The sequence below is a fragment of the Sciurus vulgaris genome (genome assembly GCF_902686455.1).
Source record: "Sciurus vulgaris genome assembly, chromosome: 1".
Lineage (NCBI taxonomy): Eukaryota > Metazoa > Chordata > Mammalia > Rodentia > Sciuridae > Sciurus > Sciurus vulgaris.
This window is the reverse complement of record NC_136461.1, coordinates 4,765,084-4,790,953: the sequence shown is the minus strand read 5'-3', so window position 1 is coordinate 4,790,953 and position 25,870 is coordinate 4,765,084. Positions and strand designations below refer to the sequence as shown.

The window sequence follows — 25,870 nt, the reverse complement described above, 5'->3', positions numbered from 1 at the left end:
AATGGATATACCCTTGAACCCAGCATTACCAGTTAATTTCTAGGAATATACCCAAGAAAACAAGTGAACACATATGAAAACCCTGGTAAGTCTTCAAATAAACATTTGCTGAAGGACTGCTGAATAGACACAAGGATGTCACTCATAGCATGACAGGTGACAGCAGGAGTAATGCCCAGTACCCAGGGCAGTGAACAGGTTAAGTAGGTGAACTCACACAGAGCCTTTTAAAATTGTTTAAGTCACTTAATATGGAATTATTTCAATGCAGGCTAGTGCATACAATATAACCCTGCATTTCAGTAAAAATCAGTGTCCCAGGATGGACATCATGGACTGTTTTATCAGTGGAGAATTCAGGGTGGATTTAATGTCCCTCACTTTTCTGAATCATCTGAAGTTTTTTGCAATGAGTATATATTCATTTTGAAACAATCAAAAAGGGAAAGTTGTTTTTATTTTGAGGAGGAGGAGACAGAAGAGGAAATGGTATATAGTTCCTGCCATCTGCCACGAGAGCCTTCTTGGGAGCCGCCTTCTTAGTCTAAGAGGCAAGTCAAGAATGAATATGAGACAAGAATGGCGCTCTTTATTTTTTATGAATCTATTTAGTGAGTCAGGGTTCTTTTCATGTTTTATGTAAGTTTTAGGATTGCTTTGTCAATTTATATAAAAAGCCTGAAGAGGTTTGTGTTAGCAGCGCACTGCAGTCGCTACAGATCAATGTGGAGAAACCTGCCACCTGAACACCACTGTGTGCTGCCATCCATGCACATGGTATACCTCTCCACTCAAAATCTTCTTCAGTGTCTCTCAACAATGTTTTACAGTGTCTGGTGTATAGGTCTTACAAATTTTGTTAATTTTATCCTAAAACGTCTTAAGTTCTTATGCTATTGTAAACTACATATTACTTGACCTTTATTTTTCAATTGTTCATTGCCAATCTATGAAAAAGCACTTTTTAAAAATATTGGTCTTATTCCCTGTGATCTTTCTAAATTCATATTCTAGATCCAGTAATTTTTTTTTTTTCACAAATTCTTTGGAATTTTCTATGTCCCAGGAGAGTCTCGCTACTTTCTTCTCATATTCACCATTGTCTCTTTTCCTTATTTGTTTGAAACCTGAGAACAATTTAATTTTGCACAAAAATCTCTCAATTTGACACAACATATTCAACATTAGACAACCCATATTGCCAAAACAAAACCCCTCACCAAATGAAAGTTAAGAAAAGTGTGTCTGTCTATGCCTGTTACACCAACAGTGTCTGTGATCCTACTTGCTAGGGGGTGTCTCATATTGAAGGAATCATCACCCTGGCCTGTGGGATGAGCCATCATTCTAGACCAATATCTTCAGACCACAGAGCAGCCACAGCTGCACAGCCTTCCGATGCCAGGACCTCGCCCATGTGACACCGCCGGGCCCCCGGGCCTCTGGATCCTTGGATGAGCAGGGGAAAGGCCTCCTCCACACCTTGCCATGTCTTGGCTGAGGTCTCCACAAATGGGACCCTCAGCTTTGGGTCAGGACTGCCGCATGAGCATCTCCAGCAGTGGTCATAAGGTCACATGTGTTGCCCACCAGGACCAGGGCTTAGGTGTGGCAAGGACCCCAGGTGGCCCACATCTGCTGCAGAGATGAAGGATCGTCAAGAGCAAAGACATCCAGCACACCATCACCAACTGCCAAGCACTGGTCACACAGGGTCCTGTGAGTTTCCTGTCCTGCAAGTGTATAGCACATGCAGAATATAGCCCCCGTGGTCCAGGGCCACCTCCTTCCAGGAGGAATCTTGGATGGTGGGGTCGTGATCCTGCACAAAGCACTGGTGGGTCATCTGGATGTGCTAATGCACTCGTGCCACACCATTTGCATGCACCACCGCCACCTTGTACTCAGGCAGCTGCTTGCCAACACCCTTGCAGTGTGACCTGGCCTAGGGTTTCTCCTTTGAGGAGCTGGGGCTCCATGTGCCCAGGTCCAGGTCAAAGACATCAGGCTTTGTTGGCAGCTCCATGCCCCAAAATAGGCAACTCAGGGAAGAGAGAACAGCAGGCTCTGTGTCTGAGGAAAGCAGTGTGCAGGGAAGTACCTCCTTGCCTTTTTGAACTACCTAGGAGCTACGGTCCAGTAATGACTAGAGGTGATGAAAGTGGACAGATTCACCATTTCCCAGTCTTAGGGGAAAGTGCAATCATAAGCTATTAAGTGAGATATTAGGTGTGGGTGTTTGCTATGTGCCCTTTATCAGACTGAAGAAATTCTCTTCTATTCCTAGATTGCTGAGATTTTTTTTAAAATCAGGAATGAGTATAGAAGCATGTCATTTTCAGTATCTTTCTTCTGCTAATAGAGCAAATTACGCTGATTCTTTAATGTTAAGCCCATCTCGCACACCCTAACCAACCCCCTTAATCATGGTGCATTACCCTATCCACACATATCTCTGCATTCCACCTGCTAATATTCTGTCAAAGGTTTTCACAAGGTTAGTCTGTAGTGTTCTTGTAATGTCTTTGTCTTTCTTTGTTATCAGACATACTAGTCTCATGAAGTGAATGCAGAAGTATTCCACTGTATATTTTAAAAACATGTTTGCTAAGTTTAGCATTATTCTTTCCTCGAATGTTTGGTAATTCACCATGAAGGGCTTTTCTTTGTGGGAAGATTTTAAATTACAAGTTCAATTTCTTTAATAAATATAGAGCTATTCAATTTTTCCATTTCTTTTCATGTCAATTTGAGTAATTTTGATTTTCAAGAATGTATCCATTTCATCTAAGTTGCCAAATTTTCCACTGTAAAATTTTCATGGTATTCTTTTACTATACTTTTTATGTGTATAGTATCTCTAGTGATGCAGCCTTTTTCATTTATGATAGTAATACTTTGTTCTTGTTTCTTGATCAGACTAGCTACAGACATCAATTTATTGATCTTTTTTAAAAAAATGTATCGATCTCTTCAAAAACTGTATTGATCTTTGAAGAGAGGATAGTTTTTATTTTATAAATTTTTCCCATTGTTTGTATGTCTACTTGCTGTATTATTGATTTTTATTTTTATCTTAATACTATCTTTTTTAAACTTACTTTGATTTTAATTATCTCATTATAACTTCTAAATGTGAAAGCTTAGGTCATCTTTTACATCTTTGATCATATGAATTATATTCATTGGTTTTAAGGCACATAATACAAATTCTTATATCTGAAAGTTTCTAAGATCTGCTTTAGCTGCATCACACACATTTTATATGTTGGCTTTTAATTTTCACTTATTTAAAATATTTTATAACTTCTTTTGTGATTTTTTTTTCTTTTGCCCTCAGAGGTATGTTGTTTAATCTCCAAATATTTGGAATTTTTTTAGATATCTGTTTGGCTATTTAATTCTAAATTAATTCGGTTACTGTCAGAAAAACAGATAGCAATCATTATAAGTTTAATGAGATTGTTTTATGGCACCTTGGTCTGTATTAGTAAATGGTTTCCACGAAGCTGGGAAGAATGTATATCCTTCCATGGTCAGGTATTTGTTTAAAAAATGCCAGTTAGACTGAGTTGGTTGACAGTGTTATTCTTCTCAGTGTCTTTACTGATTTGCTGCCTATACATTCTATTCACCACTAAACAAAGGGAAGTTGACATCTCTCACTTTAATTGTGAATTCATTCATCCCTTCCTTTGTCACTTCAAAGTCTACTGAAAGCTGCTTATTTAGGTGCATGCCTCCGTGAGGACTGCTCTGCCTATTTATGGTCATGAAATGCCCCTCTTTATGATGAGTAGTGTTCCTTACCCTGGAGTCTCCTCTACTTGATAAATAGTCACATTAGCATTCTTGTTAGCATCTGTGCACTCTGCCTTTTTCCTCCTCACTGGTTTGTGCCTTTCTTGTCAGAGTGTATTTCCTGGAAAGCATGGGTGTTGCTTTACTGTCTCGTCTGATAGTCTCTAACTTTTACCGGGAAAGTTTGAGCCATTCACAGTTGATGTAATCATAGATAATGCTGGTTCAACTCCACCATCTAGCTCTTTGTTTTCTATCTGTCCTGATTCATTTTCCTCTTTTCATAACTTGAGTAGTTTTGAGTATTCCACTTAATTGCCACTGTTAGCTTCTCAGCTGTGTCTCTTCATTTTTAGTGGTCATGCTTGATTTGCAATATCTATATTTGATTACAGTATTCTACCTTCAAAAATGTCACAGCTCTCCACCAGTCATAACGTGAGAATGTCACCTTCCTCTGTTTTCCTCTGTACTCTTGGTGTCACGTGTTTTGCTTCTATGTAGTTTTTCTTTAAGACATCAATCAATTCATTTTCAGTACTTTATATTGAGGTGTAATTTACACACCATCAAATTCACCCATTTAAAGTATACTTCAGCCAGGTGCAGTGGCACAAGCCTACAATCCCAGTGACTCAGGAGGCTAAGGCAGGAGGATCACAAGTTCAAAGCCAGCCTCAGCATAAGCAAGGTCCTAAGCAACTCAGTGAGACTGTGTCTAAATAAAATACAAAACAGGGCTGGGGATGTGGCTCATTGGTTGAGTGCCCCTGAGTTCAATCCCTGGTACCCAAAAAAATAAATAAATAAAAGTACACTTCAATGTCTTTCATATGTTGACAGCCATATGCAAACATCACCATAATCTCATTTGAAACATTTTCATCACCCCAGTATTCACCTTATGCCCACTAGCAGACACCCACCACGCACCCCTCCAATCCTGGATAATTCTCAAGCCACTTTGTGTTTATGGATCACCCTATTCTTGGCATTTCATGTAATAGTGTCACATAATATATGATCTTTTATGACTGACTTCTTTCACTTAGAATAACATTCAGAAACTCATCCATGTTGTAGTATGTGGGAGTACTTCATTCCTTTTTATTGCCAAATATTTCCTAGTAGTTTCTACTCATTGGCTATTATCAGTGATATTGCCATGAACATCGGTGTACAAGTTGTGAACACGTTCTCATTTCTCTTGAGCATATACCTGTGAGTGGACTTCTGGGCCATGTATGAGTTCCATGCTCATATTCTGAGAAGCTGTCAAACTGTTCTCCACAGAGCACCACCACTCCCATGCCTGTCAGTCACAGGTGAGGGTTGCAGACTCTCGACCTATAACAGTGCAAGCTTATCAGCGGTGGTTATTGTTGCTCTTTCTCCAGCCTTCCTGGTGGGCAGGGTGTGGCACGTCATTGTGGTTTTGACTTCTCTGATGAGTAATGATGCCGTTGAACATATTTTCATTTATTTATTGACCCTTCATGTATCTTTTGGGGGCAAATGTCTTATTCACGTTATTTGTCTATCTTTAATTTAGTGGCTTTTATTATTAAATTATAAAAATTCTTCATATGTTCCAGATGTACGTCCTCTATCAGAAATATTTTTGCACCTTTTTTTCCCCAGGCTGTAGGTTACGTTTTCAGCTTCTTGATAGCATTCTTTGAAGCACAAAGGATTTTCATTTCATGAAGTCCAACTTATCAGTCTTTAATCACCAATGTTTTGGGCCATATTAAGAAATACTTTCCAACCTGAAGTCACTAAGATACATTCCTATGTTATCATCTAAGACTTTTATCATTTTTGCTTTTATATTTAAGTCTGTTACCTATTTTGCATTTCTTTATTATGTAGGTGTGAGGCAGGGCCCCAAATTTCTTTTTAAACATGAGTATATCCAGTTGCCCCAGAACCATATGCTGAAGACTTCTGCCATGATTCAAATGCCTGGGCCCCTTTGTCAGAAATCAATTGACTATCAGCAGACTCTCGATTTTATTCCATTGGGCAGTATGTTTACCCTTACGCCAGTGATTCACTGCCTTGATCGCGATGATGTTGTAGTAAGTTTCAACGTTGAAAATTTTTTACTCTTCCAACTTTGTCATTCTTTCTATGGTTATTTTAACTACTCCAGGCTTCTCGCATCTCCATATGAATTTTAGGTTCAGCTTGCCAATTTCGATTTTTAAAAAGGCAGCTGGGATTTTGAGAAGGTCTGTATTGCATCTGAAGATCAAATTGGGAACTGTTACCATCTTAACAATATTAAGTCTTGTGATTCATGAACATGAATTGTCTTTCTATTCATTTAGATTTTTAATTTCTTTCAATAGTTTTTATAGTTTCCATTTATAAGTCTTGTGCTTTTTAAAAATTTTATCCATGACTATTTGATTCTTCCTGATGCCATTATTTATAACTGAAATTATTTTCTAAATTTGACTTACAAATTATTTATTTAGTGTATAATAATACAACTAAAATGTTCTCGCCTCTTCTCTTTCCTGAAACACTTTGTGAATGATTTATGTTAATTATTTTTTAAATGTTTGGTAGAATTCACCAATGAATCCATCTGGTCTTTGGTTTTTCTTTGTCAGAATATTTTAAAGTTAATATCTCTAATTGTTTTAGGTCTTCTCAGATTCTTTATTCTTTGTGAGTTAATTTCAATAATCATACCTTTCTAGGATTCTGCCCATTTCATCTAAGTTTATCTCATTAGTTGGCATATAGCTGTTCATATTATTCCTTTTATAATCCTTTTATTTCTGTGGATCAGTATGATGTCGCTCTTACAGTCCTGATTTAGCTACTTGAGGCTCTTTCCTCCTTCCTCCCCCTTCCTCTGTCCCTTTCTCCCTCCCTCCCTCTCTCCTTCCTCTTTCTGTCAGTCTAGCTGAAGTTCTGTCCATTTGGTTGATCTTTTGAAAGAACCAACTTTGATTTTCTTGCTTTTTCCCTATGGTTTCCCTCCCTTCCACTCTGATCTTTACTAGTCCTTTATGTGTTAGTCTTCTCGGGATGCTACATAAGGCCAGACTGGGTGGCTTAAACAACGAAAGTTTATTTCTCACAGTTCTGGAAGCTAGAAGTCTATGATCGGGGTGCCAGAGAACTTGATTTCTGTTTGGGTTCTCGTCACAGCTTGTAGACGACTACCTTTTTGTTCGGTCCCACACAGGCTTTCCTTGGAACACACTTGGAAAGAGAAAGTGAGCTCTCTGATGTCTCTTCTTAAAAGGACACCATCCTGCTGAATGGGGGCCCCACCCATATGACCTCATTGAAGGACAATTGCTTCCTTAGAGGCCCATCTCCAAACAGCCACACTGGGGGTGAGGGTTTCAGTCTAAGAATTGAGGTGGACAGAAACACCCAGTCCATCCTGCCTTCCTTTGACTCATTTCGGGTTTACTTTGCTTTTCTTTTTTAATATCCTGTGGTGGAAGGTTGAGGGACTGATTGAGATCATTTTCTTTTTTGACACAGGCATTAAGAACAATAACTTTCCCATAAGTTTTGCTTATATGTAGTCTAAAGAAAAAATTTAGGAATGAAGAAGGAAGGTATCTTCTGTTTGCCCACGTTTACCATTTCAGGAGCTCCACGTTCCTTTGTGTATGAATTTTCATCTGGTAACATTTTCTTTTGGCTTCAGGAGTTTCCTTTAATACATCTTGTAGTATCAGTCTGCCAGCAATAACTTCTCTCAGCTTTTTCTTTTTTGGTCTAAAAATGTCTTTATCTTCATCTTTAAAGAATACATTTACTGAATATAGAATTCTAGGTTGAATTTTTTTTTTCCTCTTAGCAATTTAAAAAGTTTCATTGTCTTCTAGATTGTAGTATTCATGATGGGAAATCAGAGGTAATTCTTATTTTTGTAATGTCTATTTTTCTCTGCTAATTGAAAGATTTCCTCTTTACTGCTAGTTTTCAGTAATTTGATTATATTTCTCAGTGTTCTTTCTTTGTATTTCTCTTGCTTTGTGTTTAGGTTCACTGTACATCTAGGATCTATAACTTCATAGTTTTCATCAAATTTGGGAAAACCTTGACCATGATTTCTTTGAGATGTTTTGCTTTGGCAGCCACGTCTGGGCTCCAATCGTACATATGCTAGATCACTGGATATTGTTCCACAGTTCTTTAATGCTCTGCCATCCTCAACCCCCTCTTCTGTTTCTCTTTCCTTGAGTGTTTTTGTTTGAGTAGTTCTTACTGCTTCAGGTTCAAGTGACTGATTCTTTTCTTATACTTTGTCAAACCTGCTATCAAGTCCATTGTGACAGCCAGATTGTAGGATCCTGAGTGTATGACTCCTGGTATTCATCCCCTGGTATAATCTCACCTTGTTTGATTGAGGGCACATTGGTGACTTGCTGCTAGCCATAGGACACATCAAAGATAACAAGACGTCACTTTGCAATCAGATTACAAGAAACGGTGATTTCTGTCTTGCTAGCACACTCTGTTGTGTTTTCGACTGGCATATTTGTATGAAACAAGCTGTCATGTTGGAGAGGTCCATGTAACAAGGTAGTGGAGGTGGCCTGTGGCCATTAGCCAGCTAAGAACAAAGTCCTGGTCCAACATCTGGTAAGGAACCTAATTCTTACAACAAACGAGAAAGCCCAGAAGCATGTCCTCCTCATTTGGGCCTTTGGATGATACCTCAGTTCTGGTAGCACCTTGATTCCAGCTTTGTGTAAGGCCCCAATGAAGAAGCTGCTGCTGAGTTCTGCCTGGATTCTGACCCTCAAAAACTGAGATAATGCATGTGTATTCTTTCAGGGTGCTCTGTGTGTGGTAATTGGTTAAATATCAATAGATACCAGAGATTTTCACTGTAGGTATTGTTTTCCAGCTCTGAAATTCTAATTGGCCCTTACCTCACTTCTCACTTTGTTCATCTATTTCCTTTAAATAATTGAGGATTTTTATAGATTATATATTGAGGATATTTATATTGGCTGCTTTAAAGTCCTTGTCTTTGAATTTCATTTCTGTATTATTTAGGCTTCTTTCCTACTGACTGATTTTTCTCCTGTATATAGGTCATGTTTTCATGTTTCTTTCATGTTTAATAACTTTTTATTGAGTGCTGAGCATTGTGAATAATATATTGTTGAGTGTGGATTTTGTTATTTTACTTTAAAGAATGTTGAATTTTGCCTTGTCAGGCACCTTCATTACTCTCAGATCGGCTTGCTCATTTGAGGTTCGCTGCTGTGCTTTGACAGGGTGCATCTAAAGCTGTTTTCACTCCAGGGAGAATTTAACCCTATGATTGAAGGCTGATCCTTCTGGAGTCTCTACTAAGCGTATTTATTAGCATCTCTTCCCACAGGCCAGTCTGAACCTGCTGAGCTGAGAACTAGCTCCAAGGGTTGTCATGACCAACCTTGTGGAGTTTCACCCAAGGATGGTGTAGCTTAGTGTCTAGCCACAAGCTCCAGTGTCCTGCTTCCTCTGCTTATCTCGCCTCTGTCGTCCCAGCACTTGCCCTAGAAGCCCCTGTCGCCTGCTCCCTGACTCCATCCTCCACCTACTCATCTCACTGGTCCGGTCCGCCCTGCTCTCCTACCCACGCCCACACTGCTGCATGGAAAGAGCCTCTGGCTGGAAAGCTGGCATTCCTGTCACTCAGCTCAGGTCCCCCAGTCCTGCGCTGCTGGTTGCCCAGTGTCTGACCCAGTTGCTTCACAGATTCTATTGAGCGCTCCTGCTGCTTTGGGTGGGACTGCCTGTTCACTAGAGTTCCTAGACCACAGGAGGTCTTGGGCCCTTGGAGAGGTGCACAAGAGGGTTGGGATTTCCACATGGCTCCCGCCTTAAGTTCTTAAGTTTCATGCAGAGTCTCAGCTGGCTCCCTGGTGTGCAGGCAAGGGGTAGGGGACATACAGCAGAAATGCTCACCAACTGCGTCCTGAGATCCCAAATCTTCATTAGCAGCACTCAGGACAACTGATCCGTGTGCCTTCTCACAAATGACTTGTCAGTGCATGACAAGAATCCACCAGCAAGCCCCTTGGTCTACCAAAGAACTGTCTGCTCTGTAGGGTGCAAGAGATCTGTCACGTGCAAAATGGTGAGAGCGTAACCTCCCAGTGACACACTGGATGTGGACATTTGAATTGGGGTGGTCCCAGGAAGTCCTATGTATTGCAGGCATCTGGCTAAGGGTCCTCTTTCTCCCCTGATAGAGGCCCAACCATTTGGGGGTCTGTAATCTGGCTGACATGAAGACAACCACCCAGGAAGCTTCTGAAAAGTACAGAAGCCTGTCCCACCCGAGATGAACTGAGGGAGCCTGGGCACCCCACTGTGACACCAGCACAGCAAGGACCTGTCGTCTCCCGTCTCACAAAGCCAAAGAACTCACAGACGTGCAAGCCAAAGAGTGCACGGAAATGCCAGTTCTTCTCAAATCAGTCCCAGGGGACAGGAAGGTGAATCAGCTCAGAGAGGGGCCAGACGGAGCACTCCGAATCATGACGCTTCACATAGCAGGGACGTTCTGGCCCGCCTCCCTTTTCCCCCAGCCCTTCCACTTCACAGACGAGGAAACCAACACCCAAGTGGCAGAGCGAGCAGCCCAGTATCACCTGGCCAGGGTGAAGGACCCCATGCAGAATTTCCCATTGGCCCCAGATCACTGCTACCATCCTGCCATAGGCTTCCCATGATCCTGGGAACCGAATCCAAGTGTCATCCCTCAGCTGAGCCCTGGAGCACCGGAGTCTGGCCTCCAGCCACCCCTCACGCCACCCTCTCCTGTCTGCTGCTCTCCAGGCCGTCGCTCTGTCAGTACACAGCTCAGGTACTCCCAACCTGAGGGGGACATACTGTCCCATCCCCTGAATGCACCCCTCCTACTCTTCCCTGCCAGGGCCCTTCCTCTTTCAAGTCACAGGTCGACTGCTCCTGCCTCACCTAGACCTATGGACTTCTGAGGCCAGTGCTGGCATCTGGGCCTGAGCCTTGGGAGTTACCCTCAGCCTCCTCTCAGGGGTCCCAGGGGCCGGCTGCTTACCACGTCCTGCCTGTCCCCCACTCCCACCATGAAGTCCACTGTGTTGGAAACTTCGAGGGGACAGAGAGCACATCTGGTGTGTGTACCACTGTATCTCCAGGGCCGGGCAAAGCTCTGACACACGGTGGCCTTGTGATCAGTTTCCTTCAATGAATGGATGGACAGAGGAATTAAATAAGGTGTTATCAATTGAGCAGTGGCAGAAATCTTAGTCTGGAATCTCTGTTTCTGGGTTGCGGGCTTAGCCTGGGTGAGCTCCGTGGTGGTGTGCCCATCCAGAAGCCCAACTGCCACCAGGTTACGACCTGGACACACTGTCAGATAGCCTAGCTCGAGGCCAGGCCCAGGTTGCCCACAGCTGAGGCACGCTCATCCGCGAGCCCCCTCGGGCAGGCCAGTCCTTAGCCCTCCGAGTGGATCTGCATGAGCAATGCAGAATTTTTGATTTGCCAGTTTCCTCTTGGAAACAACCAGGGGCAGGGCTCCTCCATCCATGGGCAAAGTCTTTAATGGTTAAGCTGGAAGCAAGAGCGAAGCGTCGTTGAGGGAGAAGAGCTCAATCTTCTTAGAGCATGTTGTTCTCCTGAGTGCCCTTCAAATCTCTAACCAAACCATCGAGCAAGCCCTGCCCTTTTCACGGCGACGCATCCTAAGTTTCTGATTGTAAGTCAGAGCCTGAGGCAGGGCTGGGAGAGGAATCACACTCAGCCTAAATCACGGCGTGCTTAAGAGCAATGGAGGCTTCCAGCCTCCTTGTTAGTCAACTGTAGTCCCCGCAGATGAGACAGGCCACGTTCACAGCAGTAGTTGGCAACAGGAAAGTAAAAAAATCAGGGAAAAAAATGCAAAACCCATTTTAATATACATTTTATTTAGCCAATATGTTTAAAGTATTATTTCAACATGTAATAAAAATATTCATGGGTTATTTAACTTTTTTTTTCCATACTAAGTTTTGGAAACAAAGTATGGGCTCTACACTTAGAACATGCTACGATCTAGACAAACCACATTTCAAGTGCTCGGTAGCAGCGGATGGTTCGTGGCTACTGGCTTAGGGGTGCAGGAAAAGACCAGCAGCTAACATTGACACACAGGCCAGAGACACTGCATGCTCACCCCAGCCTGCCTGAGAAAAGACAGCAGAGAGGCCTGGGAGACCCTCTCCCTTTCCGGAAACCCCCTCCCCAGCCTGGAGATGCTGGAGTCAGCAGAGGAAGGGGCCCGCTGCTCTGGACTCCTGGATTCATTCATTGTATTTATTAAACTTTTTATAAACAAAAGGTGAATGTGAGACATTTCATTCATCATCAGAAAAGGGCAGCTCTCCTAAGGGGATCTGTCTGACGCTCTTTCTGTAAATAAATAACAAGGTGACTGACTGCAGGAAAGGAAAACTAGTCTGAACTGAAATCTGGGATGCTTTCCCCGTTTTCCATCCATAAGCCAAAATATTGCTAAGGCTTTTTATAAACAAAGATAATGAGTTGTATAATTTATGTAAATTAACTAATGCTGCTGCATTTTCTAGAAGTAACATAAACTGCATTATTTATTTGATGTGCTTTTTGGAGTAAAAAATAATTCTAATTGGATATTATACCTATAACAGGTTTCTCTCATTGTTTTCTTTTTAGTGCTTGTGGTTCGGAATATCAAGCACAGAATCGCAGAGTGTGTGACACCAGGGTGGCCTTCGTTTTGCACCAATGAAAATGAGGATGAACTTTTTAAAAGCCAGAGTCTGAGCAGGGGCCTTCCCCACACCTTCTGCGCCCGAGGGACACTGCGTGCCTGGACATGGTGGACAGGGCCCAGTGGGCAGGCACGGTCCTGGTGTGGGGCCCAGGTGGCCAGCAGCTGTGGGATGTATTGCCACTCCCTCTCTTCCTGTCCTCAACACTCAGGCAGGATCCGCAGCCCAGCAGCACTGGCCTTGCAGGGGATTGCTGTAAAGGGTGCCCCGGGCCCACCCAGGCCAACCAAGTCAGAATGCCCAGGGGACTTGTCTGCAGCTCGTCTCAGCCGTCTGCAGGGAAGCCCAGTCCTCCCTGGACCCTCCTGGAAGACAGCTAGCACTATCATGGAAAGGCGCCAGGCTGGGTCCCCAGTTCCTCTGCTCCTGGCTCACAGCACCAACCCACACTTCCCTTCGCCTCTCAGATCCAGAAATGAGCAACACATAATCACACACTGAAATTCTTAATATTACCATATTAGCAGCATTAAAAATGCAAGGAAGGATAATTAAGCAAAATAAATTAAACAAGGATCTTGAAATACACAGTCTTGGAAACACTTCTGCCGCCTAAATGCTCTCTGACATCTGTTGGCCTCTGTGGAGCCCGCTCCCCTTCCTCAAAGCCGAAGCAGGAAATGCAGTCAAACACCAGATGCAAATAAATTCTGATTCACAACCTTGTTTATGCAGCAAAACATGGCCCTGATGTGGGAGAAGGAACTCCACTGGAAACCCACCAGTCTTGCTGAGGAATATCTTGTTTGGGAACAGGGTGAGGTTGGCCTCTGCCGGCCCCGCCCCTCCACCCAGAGGATGGAGGCCCATTCTCTCGGCACCAGGGGTAAGGAAAAAATAAAACACACACATCGCAGACCAAAAAGGAATGGAGGGTAATTTACTGAATTTATTTCATCTCATCTCCCTTAATCATGTAAAAACAAAACCCAAAAATGTTCTACATTCTGGTTTGTGTCCAACACAATGTGCAAACTAATTGAGTGTAAAAAGCGTGGCTCTGCATTATATCAGTTAAAGTCAGTGTAACAATGGCTCTTCCTACCCCCGAGCTCTGTTTCATTTCTGTTTTTGTTATAATTCAGTCCATTCACAATATGTCATTGCAAACACTATTTGCAAAAGAAAGTATAAAAAACAGATTCTTTATTTCTTAGTGCATTTATTTTCATTTCCCTTCTCAGCCTCTCTACATTTATACCGTGCTTCCATCTGGAGGGCTTAAAAAAGTTATAGACGAAGTTGCTATACATAATGAAGCGCCCGCTCATCTGGTATTTAGCCTGAGAATTTTATTGCCAGGTGTTGTGAAAGGGAAAAAATACGGCCAAAATCCTGTGTTGCATCTCGTTTCCAAACATTTCATATTGTGTCTGAAAGTATTCATTAATTTGAGGGAGAAGCTGCTTCGATGCGGTTACTTAATCGCCTTCCAGGAAAAGGCAAATGTGATCAGCCCTGCGGTGGAACCAGGTTGCTGTCATCTGACGCCCGGCGGCACAGACCTCTGCTCCGCCACCCCCCGCCCCGGGGCACCAGAAGCTCAGGTGTGCCCCCTCCAGATGTTCCGGTGCTGAAGGTGAGCCCTACTATGTGAGGTGCTGGGAGACCCGAGAGGAGGAGGCAAATGGCAGGGAGAGGAGGGGAGGAGACAGGAAGGCGTTTGCTGAGAACAGAGCCAAGGGGCGCAAAGGCAGCACTGTGCCGCGGAGACGAGGGAGCCTCGTCATGCCCACCTTTACGGGGAGGCTGGAATTTAAAACCCTTTCAGCGATTTCACAGCAATTAAAGAATTAAAGGTCAGCAGCGGAACTCACTTCCTTGTGGACTGATTAGCGCGTGGAAAGTCAAGCAGACTCTGTTGGTAGGAAATAACCGCTGAAGAGCTCAGCGTCGTTCTTTTGGGAAACCACACTGACGTGGACTTATATGGAAAATCAGGCCCAACTGCACATATAAAGCATGTGGCGGGATGGGGGGCAGGCATAGTACCCCTGGAGCGCCATGCTGTGTGTAGCTCGTGGGCGCGAGGGGTCCTGGGGAAGCGGGAGCAGGGTTTGGGAGTTCCCAGTTCTGCTTCCCCAGTGACATGGTGAAGAGGTGACGGCATGCAGCAATGCCTACTATTGTGCAAAGCAAAGGAAGTCATGGAGCACTCTGAAACCCAAGCTGCCAGGTGAGCACTGTTGAAGTGTCACTGTGAGACATGTGCTCCGGCAGCTGCTGAACGTCCCCTGGAGCGCGGTCTACCCTCCGGTGCTGGGCTGCACAGCCACACAGCCATGTGGCACTGCCAACTTCCACCCGGCTCACAGCATCTGAGAAAGAGAGTGGCCCCAGAGCCCTCGGGAGCCAAGCACCTGACCTGCCACCCTCCGCCCTGACCTGCTCTTTGAGCTGCGCCTTGGCTTTGGTGCGCCCTGACTCAGGCACTCCTGCCCCACGAGCGGCCTCGCTGCCGTTCAGTTCTGAGGTCTAATGCACCCTCACAGTGAGCTCCAGGAAGTTAAACAGCTTGTGATGTTTCAAACGAAAGGGCCAGGATGAAGCCACTAGCCCAGTTTAAATAAGGCATCTCCAGCGTGAAGACCCCAGCAGAGCTTTTCAGCATGGGGGGTGGGGGCATGGAGACCGAAGAACTATGGACACAATACACCAAGGAAGGGGAAAAAGCAACATCCCTAGTGAGGATGTGAGCAGCCAGAGGGAGGGGAGCCCACGGCCACGTGCTGTGGGATTTCTGCTTCCCTAAGTAAAGCACCAGGGTTCCACAGAGAAGGGACTGTCGCACCTGCGGTCTCTGCAGGGGGCTCCTCCAGAGGCCTGTTCCAAATCTAACAATAATCCACCTCGTCCCTCGGAAATGGCAAGCCCAATCTTTGCTTTCCTTCTCACCACCACGGACACAGGAATCATTAAACTGCAAACCAATAGAGGTTCAGTTTATCACACGCCACCTAGAATATTTAATAAAATGAATTCTAAATAATCCATTCACGGAGTCGACATCTCTTGTGCTTTTGTAATAAATGTCTACCTCCTGCATCCATCAAAAAGCTGTATGGAAATGGCAGCACCAGGATGAAAGGGAACCTGCAGTTTTCTCGTGCTGTTGTGTAAGCACTTAAACATGCACAAGTCACATCTGCACCTCCCATAGTCACCATCCGAGAGGGACTTTGCCACATCCAACTGGGTGGGCTCCTTTTAAGCACTTCAAGCCTAAGGAGTGGGCAGGTCCCCTTTCCTCTTCAGTGACATCCCAGTCAGTCTCACAAAACCACACACTGCCAGAGAGCTCAGGGTACATCACTGAGACTGGCCGGGTGCTCCCATAATGCTGCGCAGCAGCACCCCTGCCTCCCGGAGAGAAAGGACACTTCCACTTCCACTCAACTGCTCTCTGCAAGAGACACTGCCTGACTTTTCCTGGCTGAGGACAACTGGGGGTGAAGCAAATAAGTCTATGCCTGCAGACATTTTGCCAGTGAAAATAAAGGAAAAAAAAGGAACCCCTCCCAGGTATATTGTGAGTAAAATACTAATTCCTAGCAGAAATGCAAGCTGAGCGTGAACAACACATCAGTGTCCCACTATGAACATGAATGCAGGGACACTCTGGTGCCCCACTGAAGTCCTTCCTGTGGAAGTCCTGATGACACCCTCAAGCCCTCCCAGCTCCCCTGACACCCCACCCCTTCGACAAACCATCGCCATACCCTAAAACAGGGGTGGGCAAGCTACTCCCGTGACCTGAGTGTGGCCACAGCCTGCCTCTGTCAATCAAGTTTTATTGGAACACAGCCACATTCGATCCTTAACTATCTCAGTGACGACTTCCATGTCACGATGGCAGAACTGAATTCTTACAACAGACCATCTGGTCACAAAGCCAAAAAATATTCAGTTTGACCCTTTACAGCAAAAGTCCATTTATTCAAAATTCATTCATTAAAAAAATATTTAATGAGCACCAAATGTGTACCAAGTACCATGCCAAGCACAAGACTTGGCAGTGAAGGGATAGGCAGGGTCCTATTCAGAGTAGCTAAGAACACATGGGCAGGGCTGTTTCCCTGGATAACGGAAGGCTGAGGGACTTGCTAGTTGGTGTGTTCTGCTTTTGGGAACCAGCTATTGATCCTTCATTGCCAAGGGCAGAATGAAGAATGACAGGCTCAAGCCATATAATCAGGGATTTCAGGAATCAAATACCAACTTTTGAAAATTTCCTTTTGATGTTTTTCATAAAATAAAAAAAGTTTAGCCCAGCGGGTGGTTAGACCCCCCAGGCAGGACCCTACCAGTAGCAAGAGGATGACACGAGTCAAGTGCAGGTACAGGTGAACCACGTGGCCTGCCTAACACAAAGACTTCCCCTGAGATAGCCAGGCAGGGACCCAGACCTAGGACACTCTGCAGTCCAACGGGCCGCGACGAAGCAGATCCTGCCATCCCTGATGCTCCAAGGAGCGCCGTGATGGCTGCCCTTTCTGCAGCATCTAGGGTTTTGCAGGAGTGGGATGCCAGTCTTTGAGATAGGAAGCAAGGCGTTCCCTGAAGGCACACAGCCTTCCCCAGAGTGGGAACTAAGAACTGTAAAGAGGAAATGGAAGGTCATTTTGCCCATCCAGGAGAAAAGCTCAAAGAGCAAGAAGCTTCCTGAGTACAGTTCTACCCTTGTATCACGGGAGGGCAGGCACGGGAAGCTCAGCTGCCAGAAACCCAAAGAACCTGGAGCAGAAACCTGAGACCAGAGCTAGTGCCCGCAAAGTAGCCTGGCCAGAGCACCGTGGCTCGCTGTCCCCTCTTCTTTCTGCTCACTCCCGCAGGTAGCCGCAGCCCTTATCTGCTCATCTACTCCCACCTCCATGGTATGGGCTGCAGCATGGGAACCACCCAGACAGAGTGACAGTGGCCTAAGTAGCTTGCGCACCCTCCCCTTCCCTCTGCTGGTGACAAACCCAGGTCAACTCAAGTGCATCTGGTGTGACTACCTGGAGCCAGGCTGGAGATGTGTACCAAAGCAGTGTGGGTGCCTCATAGACACAAGCCACGGCAGCAGGCGGCGGGAGAGAGTTTCCTAGTAATACGAGGGGACCAAAAGATGGAGAAGATCGGTATTTCACAATTCAGAAGAGTGAAGGCCAGAGATGTTCTTTACCCAGCACGAACAACCCTTCTGGTTATTTACCAACGGGAAAAACATATCATGGCTTTAAAATGCACGCCCGCTTCTCCCTGAGGACGGAAAGTGCACGTGGGGTGTCAGAGGGCCCACCTGAGCCTGCTGCAGGTTGGGGTCCAGCAGAGTGACCTCAGCTGGTTTGACAGTGGCATTCAAGGGTCCATGTCAACCCAAGACATGATAACATTTCCACTGGGCCCTTGTGGGCCAAACTACAATGACAGCCAGGCCGTTAGGGTGACCAAGCCCTAGTGCAGCCCTCGGGTTGGCTTTCCAGGGCCTCACCTTTGCCAGGGAGCACTGGCTTACTAAGGCTCAAGTGCAGTTTAAGAAAAAAGGACGTCACAAAACATTTCACATGTTGTCGTCTACCAGAGACAGGAGGAAGGCAGGACCACATCTCCTTCAGGGTCTCCCTGGTCTGTCTCGCTACCAAGCTCCCCTCCCAACAGCACTGGTGGAAGCCGCACTCCTCCCAGGGCCCTGCACAGGCCGCAGGTGGGTCCAGTGCCTATTTGAGAGGCACCCGGGATTCCCTTTTCAGAGGGAGCAAAAGGGCCCCAGCCCTGGCAGCACATGGGTCCACTGACAGTGGCCAGAGTCCTCCCTGACTGAGAGAAGCCCATGCACTCCTGGGTCTTCCTGAGCCCGGCACCGAAGCAGGCAAGTCTCTGCTTGCAGAGACTCAGGCAAATGCTTTCACGGTCAGAGGGTCCTCACGGTCAGAGGGTCATCGGATAGAGTAGAGGCGGCCCTGAGCAGTGCAAGTCCAGATGGACAGGGGCACTGCTTGGGGCACGTGCATCCCAAATACAGCATGGGACATATTCATACTGAACAATAGCCACCATGTGTCTGAAACTGACACTTAGTGGAAGCTCAGTGTCACAGTGAGCCTGACCTGGAAGCATGACAGCTGCAGCTTCGGGACAGTGGAATGGGCAGCTCTTGCCAGGAGCCAGCAGCTCGTCACCCCATGGGACGCGCCTGTGGGAATATAGAAGTCCCCAAAGGGCTTGGATCAAACCACAGCTAAGGGTGACCCAGGGTTTTGCAGGGTGTCTGGGGTTGGGGACCAGCTTCTGAACATGACGTGCACAGCAGGGGCTGCTGGGTCTTTAGCAGCCCTGGATAAAGTGAGGACGGGCCTGGCACAAGCCCGGTGCCTAACCATCAGCCGTCCTCAGGCACCACTGCATTGGTCCTGAAGGCAGCTCGGCCTTGTTCTTTACGTGAGAAAGCGGAGGAGCGAGGTGGCTCAGGCTTGTTTGGTTTTCTAAGGGGGGTGTGCACGACTTAATTCAGGGTACCTTCAGAACCTGAGAGAGATCTCCACGGCCTTTGTTTTTCTAACTAAAATATCCCTAGGTATTTGAAAATATAGAACTTTTAAGATGAGGACAGCCACGGTACCCACCCAAGAGAGGCACTGTCATGTAGCCGAACGAGACAATGGACATAAAATGCACAAGCAAGACAGTGAAGTCAGTTTGCAGAGCCATCCTCACTGAGGCTGTTGTTACCGGCTGTTGTGAGGGAAAAGGGGCCACTGGCTGGCCGTGCCTGCCTCCAAGTTCATATGTTGGAAACTAAGCCTAGTGTCACAGTTGGAGAGTTGGGGCCTTTCAGTGATGACCTCATGAGGTTCACCTAGGATGAGTGTCCTTATGAAGGAGACCAGGGAGGCTGTCTTGTCCCTTCCACCGGGTGAGAACACCAGCAGAAGGTGCCATCCATGGACCAGGACAGTCTGCACAGTCACTACATCTGTCTGTGGTGTGATCTCAGACTTTCGGACTCCCCAGAGCCCGGGAGAAATGTGTGCTATGGACACTGATGTCACAGCAGCTGAGCAGACTGAGACCTCAGAATTTAAAGCACCTCCTGACCAGGCCTGGTGAAGAGCATGGAATGTGAACAGCATGGAATGTGAACAGAAAGGGCTGCTTTGTCATCTGGAAACATGGCTAGCTAATGCCATTTATTACCTAAAATTTTAATTATATGAATTGGGTAAGGACATGGCACCAGGGATGCTCAGTAATTAGAAGTTAAGGAAAGATTATGGATTTGAACTCCTGAATGAATCCTTTTACCAAAGCACATCCAGGTAACAGGATATTTTTAACTTGTTCCATTTTAACAGAAAGCTACCCCCAAATTCAGATGATTAAAAGCCAGCTGAGACATGGGGGATCGTCCGAGGCCCACTGGACATACAGGCTTCTCCACTGGAGATGTCAGAAGACAAGGACACCTTAACCACCCTACTCAAAGCCAGGCAGGAGAAGACCTGGGCCAGGACCCAGGTGAGCCGCCAGTGGGAGCGAGGTGGGTGCCCGCCTGAGTGCAGTGTGGGGCCAGGCCAGGTGGCCATCATGAGGCTCTCGGAGGTTCAGTAGACCTCACTGCTCAGAGCAAGGTCCCTGGTCCCAGTGCAGAGCCTGCCTTTAGGGAGGGGGAAGGGCAAGACATTCCGATACTCCTAGACCTTCTTTAGCGACCAGGTCATTTTAATAATTGCCAAGTCACGTCGTCTGGATGAGTATTGTTTCTGTAGCTTTTCAGGGATGCCACCGTCTTATTTTCCTCTATTTGCCCCACATGGCTTACTAGTACCTCCTCACCCGATCCAGGCTTCCTAATACCTAGAAGATACCAACCAAATACTCAACCAGTCTACGGCACAGACGCGCTGATGTCAAGTCAAAGTGAGCTCTTTCATCACAAAGAGGCAGATACAGTGCTACCCTGATCAAGGGCAGGAAACAGCTGCTTCTGACTGGAGGAAATCGGAGCAGGACCCTGGAAGAGTTGGAAGTCACCAGGGTAAGGCATCTGGACCTGGACACGGGCAGAAACAGGTTATGAACGAGCGCCGCTGGAGGCTCACGGCGGGCCTGAGGAGCACGCGGGAAACCCGCCATCCACAGACAGATATACAGTCCTTTGCAAAACGTGAGCAGTGCGTCGGGGCAGTACGCAGGCCCGCCCTCCAGAGCCTGTGCAGCTCAGTGGTTTCATTAGCCAGCTCGCCTCCTCCTTATCTGGTCATTGCTGTTTTCCAAACTTGATTTGGGCACCATACATGTTTGCGGCTGGCTATTTTAAAACATTTCCCATCAGCTGCGAGCAAGATACCTATTTATCTTATGGCTGCAAGCAGAGCTGAAATGATCTGGCATCGCCATGAGGCGGACAGTGATTTCATGCCCTGTTAATTCCTAATGCAGTAACTACAATATCATTCCTACTTTTAAAAGAGGTGCTTTTTTTTTTTTTTTTTAAATATGTGGCCTAAGTGCCCAAATAAAGAACATCATTCTAATGAGGCTGAGTCCCACACATAAGCTTGTTACCACTACTGCACTAAAGTTGGGCTTCTAGCTAGAAAGCAGTTCACGGATGATGGGCTGGCACTTCTGTCCAAAGATGGTCCCGGCCAGGGAGTTCCTTCCATGGAAGAACAGGCCCGGTGGGCAGGAAGTAGGTCTTGGATCCTTGGATCAGACTACCAACAGCAGCAATCCCAGGACCACCCAGAGGTCCCAAAGAACGGCTGCCCACAGCAAGGCACACCTCAAGGCCAGAGCAGAGAAGACCCCAACCCCAGGAGGCAAACATCTAGTCTGCAGAGGGCGGGGAGAAATACAAACAATGTCACCATTCTGGTCCTCTGTTGCTTAAAGTCACGTGAGCTATCTGTCAACAGATTATTGTTGCTCATTGCTATTTCCCATCTCTGCCCTGTTACCTGTATGGCTCCTGCCGTGTCCTGCTTCCTGTCATGTCTTCAGGCCAACCCTGCCTTAGGTACCTGCCTGCATATTTCACAGGTGCCTAGCAGTTCTTCCAGTGCACACTGGGCTTTCTGTCTCCCGGTGAGATCAGAGACCCCTAGAGACCCTGTCACGACACTGGTGGGCAGAGAGCCTCCGATGATGGACTGACGGTGGAGGGTATGTGCTGAATACATATGGGTTGGCTGGGCCTGAAAACCAACCCACATCACCCAGGTGCCAGAAGCCACTGGGATAAGGGCAGAGTGTGAGCTTCAGAGCCAGGAGGACCCAGGGCCAGTCCCAGCTCTGCTACTGACTTGTGGCAATAATATGGTTCAAGAGAAACCCTCTCTGAGCCTTGATCTCTTAATCTATAAATTGGGTATTATAATATGTACTTTGCCTGGATTTTTTTGCAAGGATGAATAAGATGGTATGCCTCATACATAGCCTGTGACGTCCCTACATAAGCCTGTGATGTCCCTACACTAAGGGTGGTGGCTCCTGTCTGTTTGGGGACCCAGCAGGAGTGGGGAGCCAAGATCTGGCCTGGCTTCTGAGATACCCTGGCACTCTTAGGAGAGAGGGGTAAACACCAGACTGGACAGTCAGGGCAGCAGCTAGGGCCAGAGAAAAGTCCAGGGAGCCCAGAAGGAATCTTCCCACGGTCAGCCTCGCCTCCGGCTGACCTGGCACACAGACACCTGCTGTGCTGGTCCTCGAGGAGGACAGTGCTTCAGATCTTGCTCTCCGGGGACCGCCTACCTCCACTGGCCCTCCCCGAGGGTAGGCAGGCAAGGATCTGCAGGGAGCGGCCCCCCTTCAGACCTGCTGAGATTTTATCTCGTGAAGCGTTGACATCGCAACCACCTTCCTCTCCTCCCTGCCAACCTTTGTCATTCTGGAAGCTTATCGAGCTAGCTTCTCCTTGGCTCAGAGACACAACGACTAATCATGGCCCTAACAGCTTCAAACACGGCTGCCCCCATCCTGTGCCTGACAGAGAAAATCAATGTGCAGTGAGGCTGGCCTCCGAGAACAAAGGAAGCCTGACGCGGAGCCCCAAGCAGGGCTGGAGGTTCTCCTGGCCAGAGGGAAGCCTTACGGCCAGCGCTGTGCTAAGTGGTAGATCCAAATGTCTTCATCGCCCCTTGAACTGAGGAAACCTGCGTGTGTGGCAGCGGAGCCACAGCTCGGAGACCCTATGCCAGACCTTCTGCCCCACGCAGCGGGAGGGTGGCTGGCAGGCGCCGCCCCTGGTGTGAAATAGGTTACTGTTTAGGGGGAACTGCCTGACTTAAACCGGGTCCCAACGGGAGGGCTCCTCCTCCTGAGAGATGCAAAGCCCTGGGGCCGTCCCCTGCAATTCCTCAGACGGAAAAGCCTGCCCACTGGGCTTTCCAGCTCTGGACAGAGCAGGCTAATCAGGAGCACTGCCAGGCAGGGGCTGAACCTGCCTGGAAAGTCCTTCTCCAGGGCTGCTTGAAACTCCACACCCACGTACAGCACTCTCTACAGAATCTCCCACTAGCAAAAGAGGGTGCCCATCCCCCCCCAGCACTAATTAAGAAAAACTCAAATTTGCATCGGACAAGGTGCTATCTTTCATCCGTTAGTGTGAAAGAGGGTGTGGGAGAAATAGTAATTTCCAGTGCCGGTGGGCATGTAATTAGTACAGTCACTTAGGAGCAATTTGGCTGTATCCAGCAAAACAGAAAATTCTTGTACCTTACAACCCAGCAATTCCTGAACCAGGCTACATATGTGCACAAAGAGACATGCACATGAATGTTTATGGGAGCACCATGCGTCACATTGAAGATCTGGGAGGCATTTAGAAGTTCAAGCGTTTACCCAGTGGGATGCCACAGAGCCATTAACCAGGACAACAGGACAAAAGGGCCACAGCTCAGCTGCACTCTCCAGGGGAACGATGAGCGACTCACACACGCCCTCCGCCCCAACTCCAAGAGCTCACTGACCTCCCGCCTCTCCCAGGAAGCGTCTCTGCTCATTGCGGCCTCCCCCAGACTCCCAGGATGCTTATCCCAAAATCTGTGCACCTGTCAGCACTATTAGTGGCCTTTGTGTACAGACATGGCTGTCTCCTTGAGCTGACCATGAGGACAGAGATCAGGGCTTCTGTTTCTCCAGGGACAGCACACAGCCTTGCCAAAGGAGGTGCGTGGTGGGGATTTGCTGGGTGGCTCAGTGGGACAATTCCCTGAGCTTGGAGAGAAAGGCAGCCTCCCAACACGTAGCCACAGGTGGCCTGGAGGCCAAGCTCCTGTGTCACCCAGCAAGGCCTCTTCCGTCCCCACTGCCTGCTCGGCCACCCCTAGTTCCCTTCCTCCATGTTGTGTGGGGCGCGCTGCAGCCCGCAAGTGTGAGACCACAAATAACTCCAAACATAAATATGGCCTAAAAATAGCCGTGAATCATTGTGATTCCATCCAGTGACAATTCTAATTTATAACACAAGGGAGGAAAAATGAACACTGTGCCTTTGTCCCCGGGCTTCCGAGCGGCTGCTGAGGAGGAATTCCGCCTGCTGGCACTCACTACCAGAAGTCCTGATTTACGTATCACTACAGATGAAATACGCCAGAAGCCACGGGCCAGGACGTGTGCCTGGTTGTGTGTGGATTTCCGCAGGCCTGTGGGTCCCCTGTGAGCAGCCCCTGCCCTCTCGGGCCCCGCCTACACTTTCTACCTGCTCTTCTCTGGTGGGAGATCCAGATCCTCCCAGAGCAAAGCCCCATCTCCCTCCACCCCCTGCGACAGTGGCTGGTCACGATCCTAGAGGTGGGTCCAGAGCAGCATGTTTGGGTAATCTGCATTTTAATGTCCCATGCAGTCAATTAAATCACCCTGTGCAAACACTGAGCACAGGAGAGCGGAGGGAACTGGGGTTTCTCGGATCGGCTGCTCTTTGTTCATCATCATAAAGCATTGTTATTGGGTGTAAAAAACCGCACAGGCATAAAACAAAAGTTATCTCCGGGGGGAGAGTAATAAAAACCATTTGATGCTATTTTTAGCAGTCATAAATGCACATGATTAATACAGAAAAAATCATATTGAAAAAGTGCATCACAAAAAACATCAGTGTGGAAGGGTGACCCATGGAACCCAAGGGTCCTCACCACCTCACCCTAGTGGCACGCTAGAGACTCAACACACCAACAGACCGGACGCCTCTCTTCTGCCAGTTTGAAACACCAGGTGGATCGCAAACCAGCTTCTCAGCTCCTGGCCCCAAGGCAGCACCTGCCACACTCCTGGGGAAGACTCTCGGCAGAATCAGCAAGGAATGCGGAGAAGAGTGTGCTGGCTACCTAGCAGGTCCACGCCCTCTCCCTCGACTGCTGGGACACCTGGCTCGGCCCTTAGATGCTGAGCCTCAGGAGGGAGGGATTCCTCCACGGCCGCCCACGGCTGAGAACCAGAACAACTGCAAGAAACTCAGGCTGATCCAGGGACCAAAACCCAAGTCTGCCCGAGATCCCAAGACATTTCTGCACATGCCACCTCCACCACAGCCCTGTGAGGATCACACACACCCTGTGATCCCATCTAATTATCTTTAAGCTCTACTCAAGCTGAAACACCCAGGGGGGGATGGAAGGTTTGTTGGTAAAAGGGTGCGAAGCCCAGCTCTGGGGAAGGGTACCAGCTCAATGGGGGAGGCCAGAGAGCTTGCTCAAGCTGCTGCCCCTCTTCCCTGACACCTGCAAACTCCCAGCACACCCAGGGGCTCTTCTGCAGTGATACCACACGTGATTCTGCAGGTACCTGGCAGACCCCCATCTGCACACAGTGCCTCCCTAGAAAGCAGAGTGCTTCAGTCACCCCACATTTCACTGGACACTTGAATGGAGACTAGTGGGTAAGAAGGCAGGAAAACAAAAGCAAGCCCCAGGGTCTCGGCAAACAAAAATTCTTTCAACAGAGGTGACTGGCATCGAATCACTCTCAAGCAGTTCCATTCTCCAACGCAGCCCGGAAATGACATCTGGGGACAAGAGAGCGTCTCTGCTCTTTACCTCTACTCCCTGGACCTTGAGTTTCATGTGGTCCTCTCTGGTCGTTTTCCCGTCTTTCCTCTTTTTCCAGCAGTACCCATCTTTCCTGTACTTCACCTTCTTCCTGTTGTAGAGTATCATTGAGCCGTTCTGTGGTCTGCAAACAACAAATGGTTAAGTCACCAAGAGAACCAAGCAGAAGACAAATTTATGAAGAAAGGTATTGTAGACCAGTAAAAGTCTCTACAGAAAAGCAAT

At 47.2% G+C, this 25,870-nt stretch overlaps 1 protein-coding gene and 1 pseudogene across 24 annotated transcripts in view; both read right to left on the bottom strand.

Annotated features, from left to right (window-relative positions):
• CAMTA1 (calmodulin binding transcription activator 1) overlaps positions 1-25,870 on the bottom strand; it is a 764,551-nt gene that overhangs the window by 360,933 nt on the left and 377,748 nt on the right. For all 23 annotated transcript variants that reach the window (XM_079111189.1, XM_079111197.1, XM_079111196.1 and 20 more), the window contains one exon: positions 25,634-25,769. In XM_079111189.1, the coding sequence (XP_078967315.1) occupies positions 25,634-25,769 (136 nt within the window). The remainder of the gene's footprint in view (positions 1-25,633; positions 25,770-25,870) is intronic.
• On the bottom strand, positions 1,362-2,026 carry LOC306641790 (GTPase ERas-like; annotated as a pseudogene). Its single transcript has one exon. The product of its transcript is annotated as a GTPase ERas-like (transcript).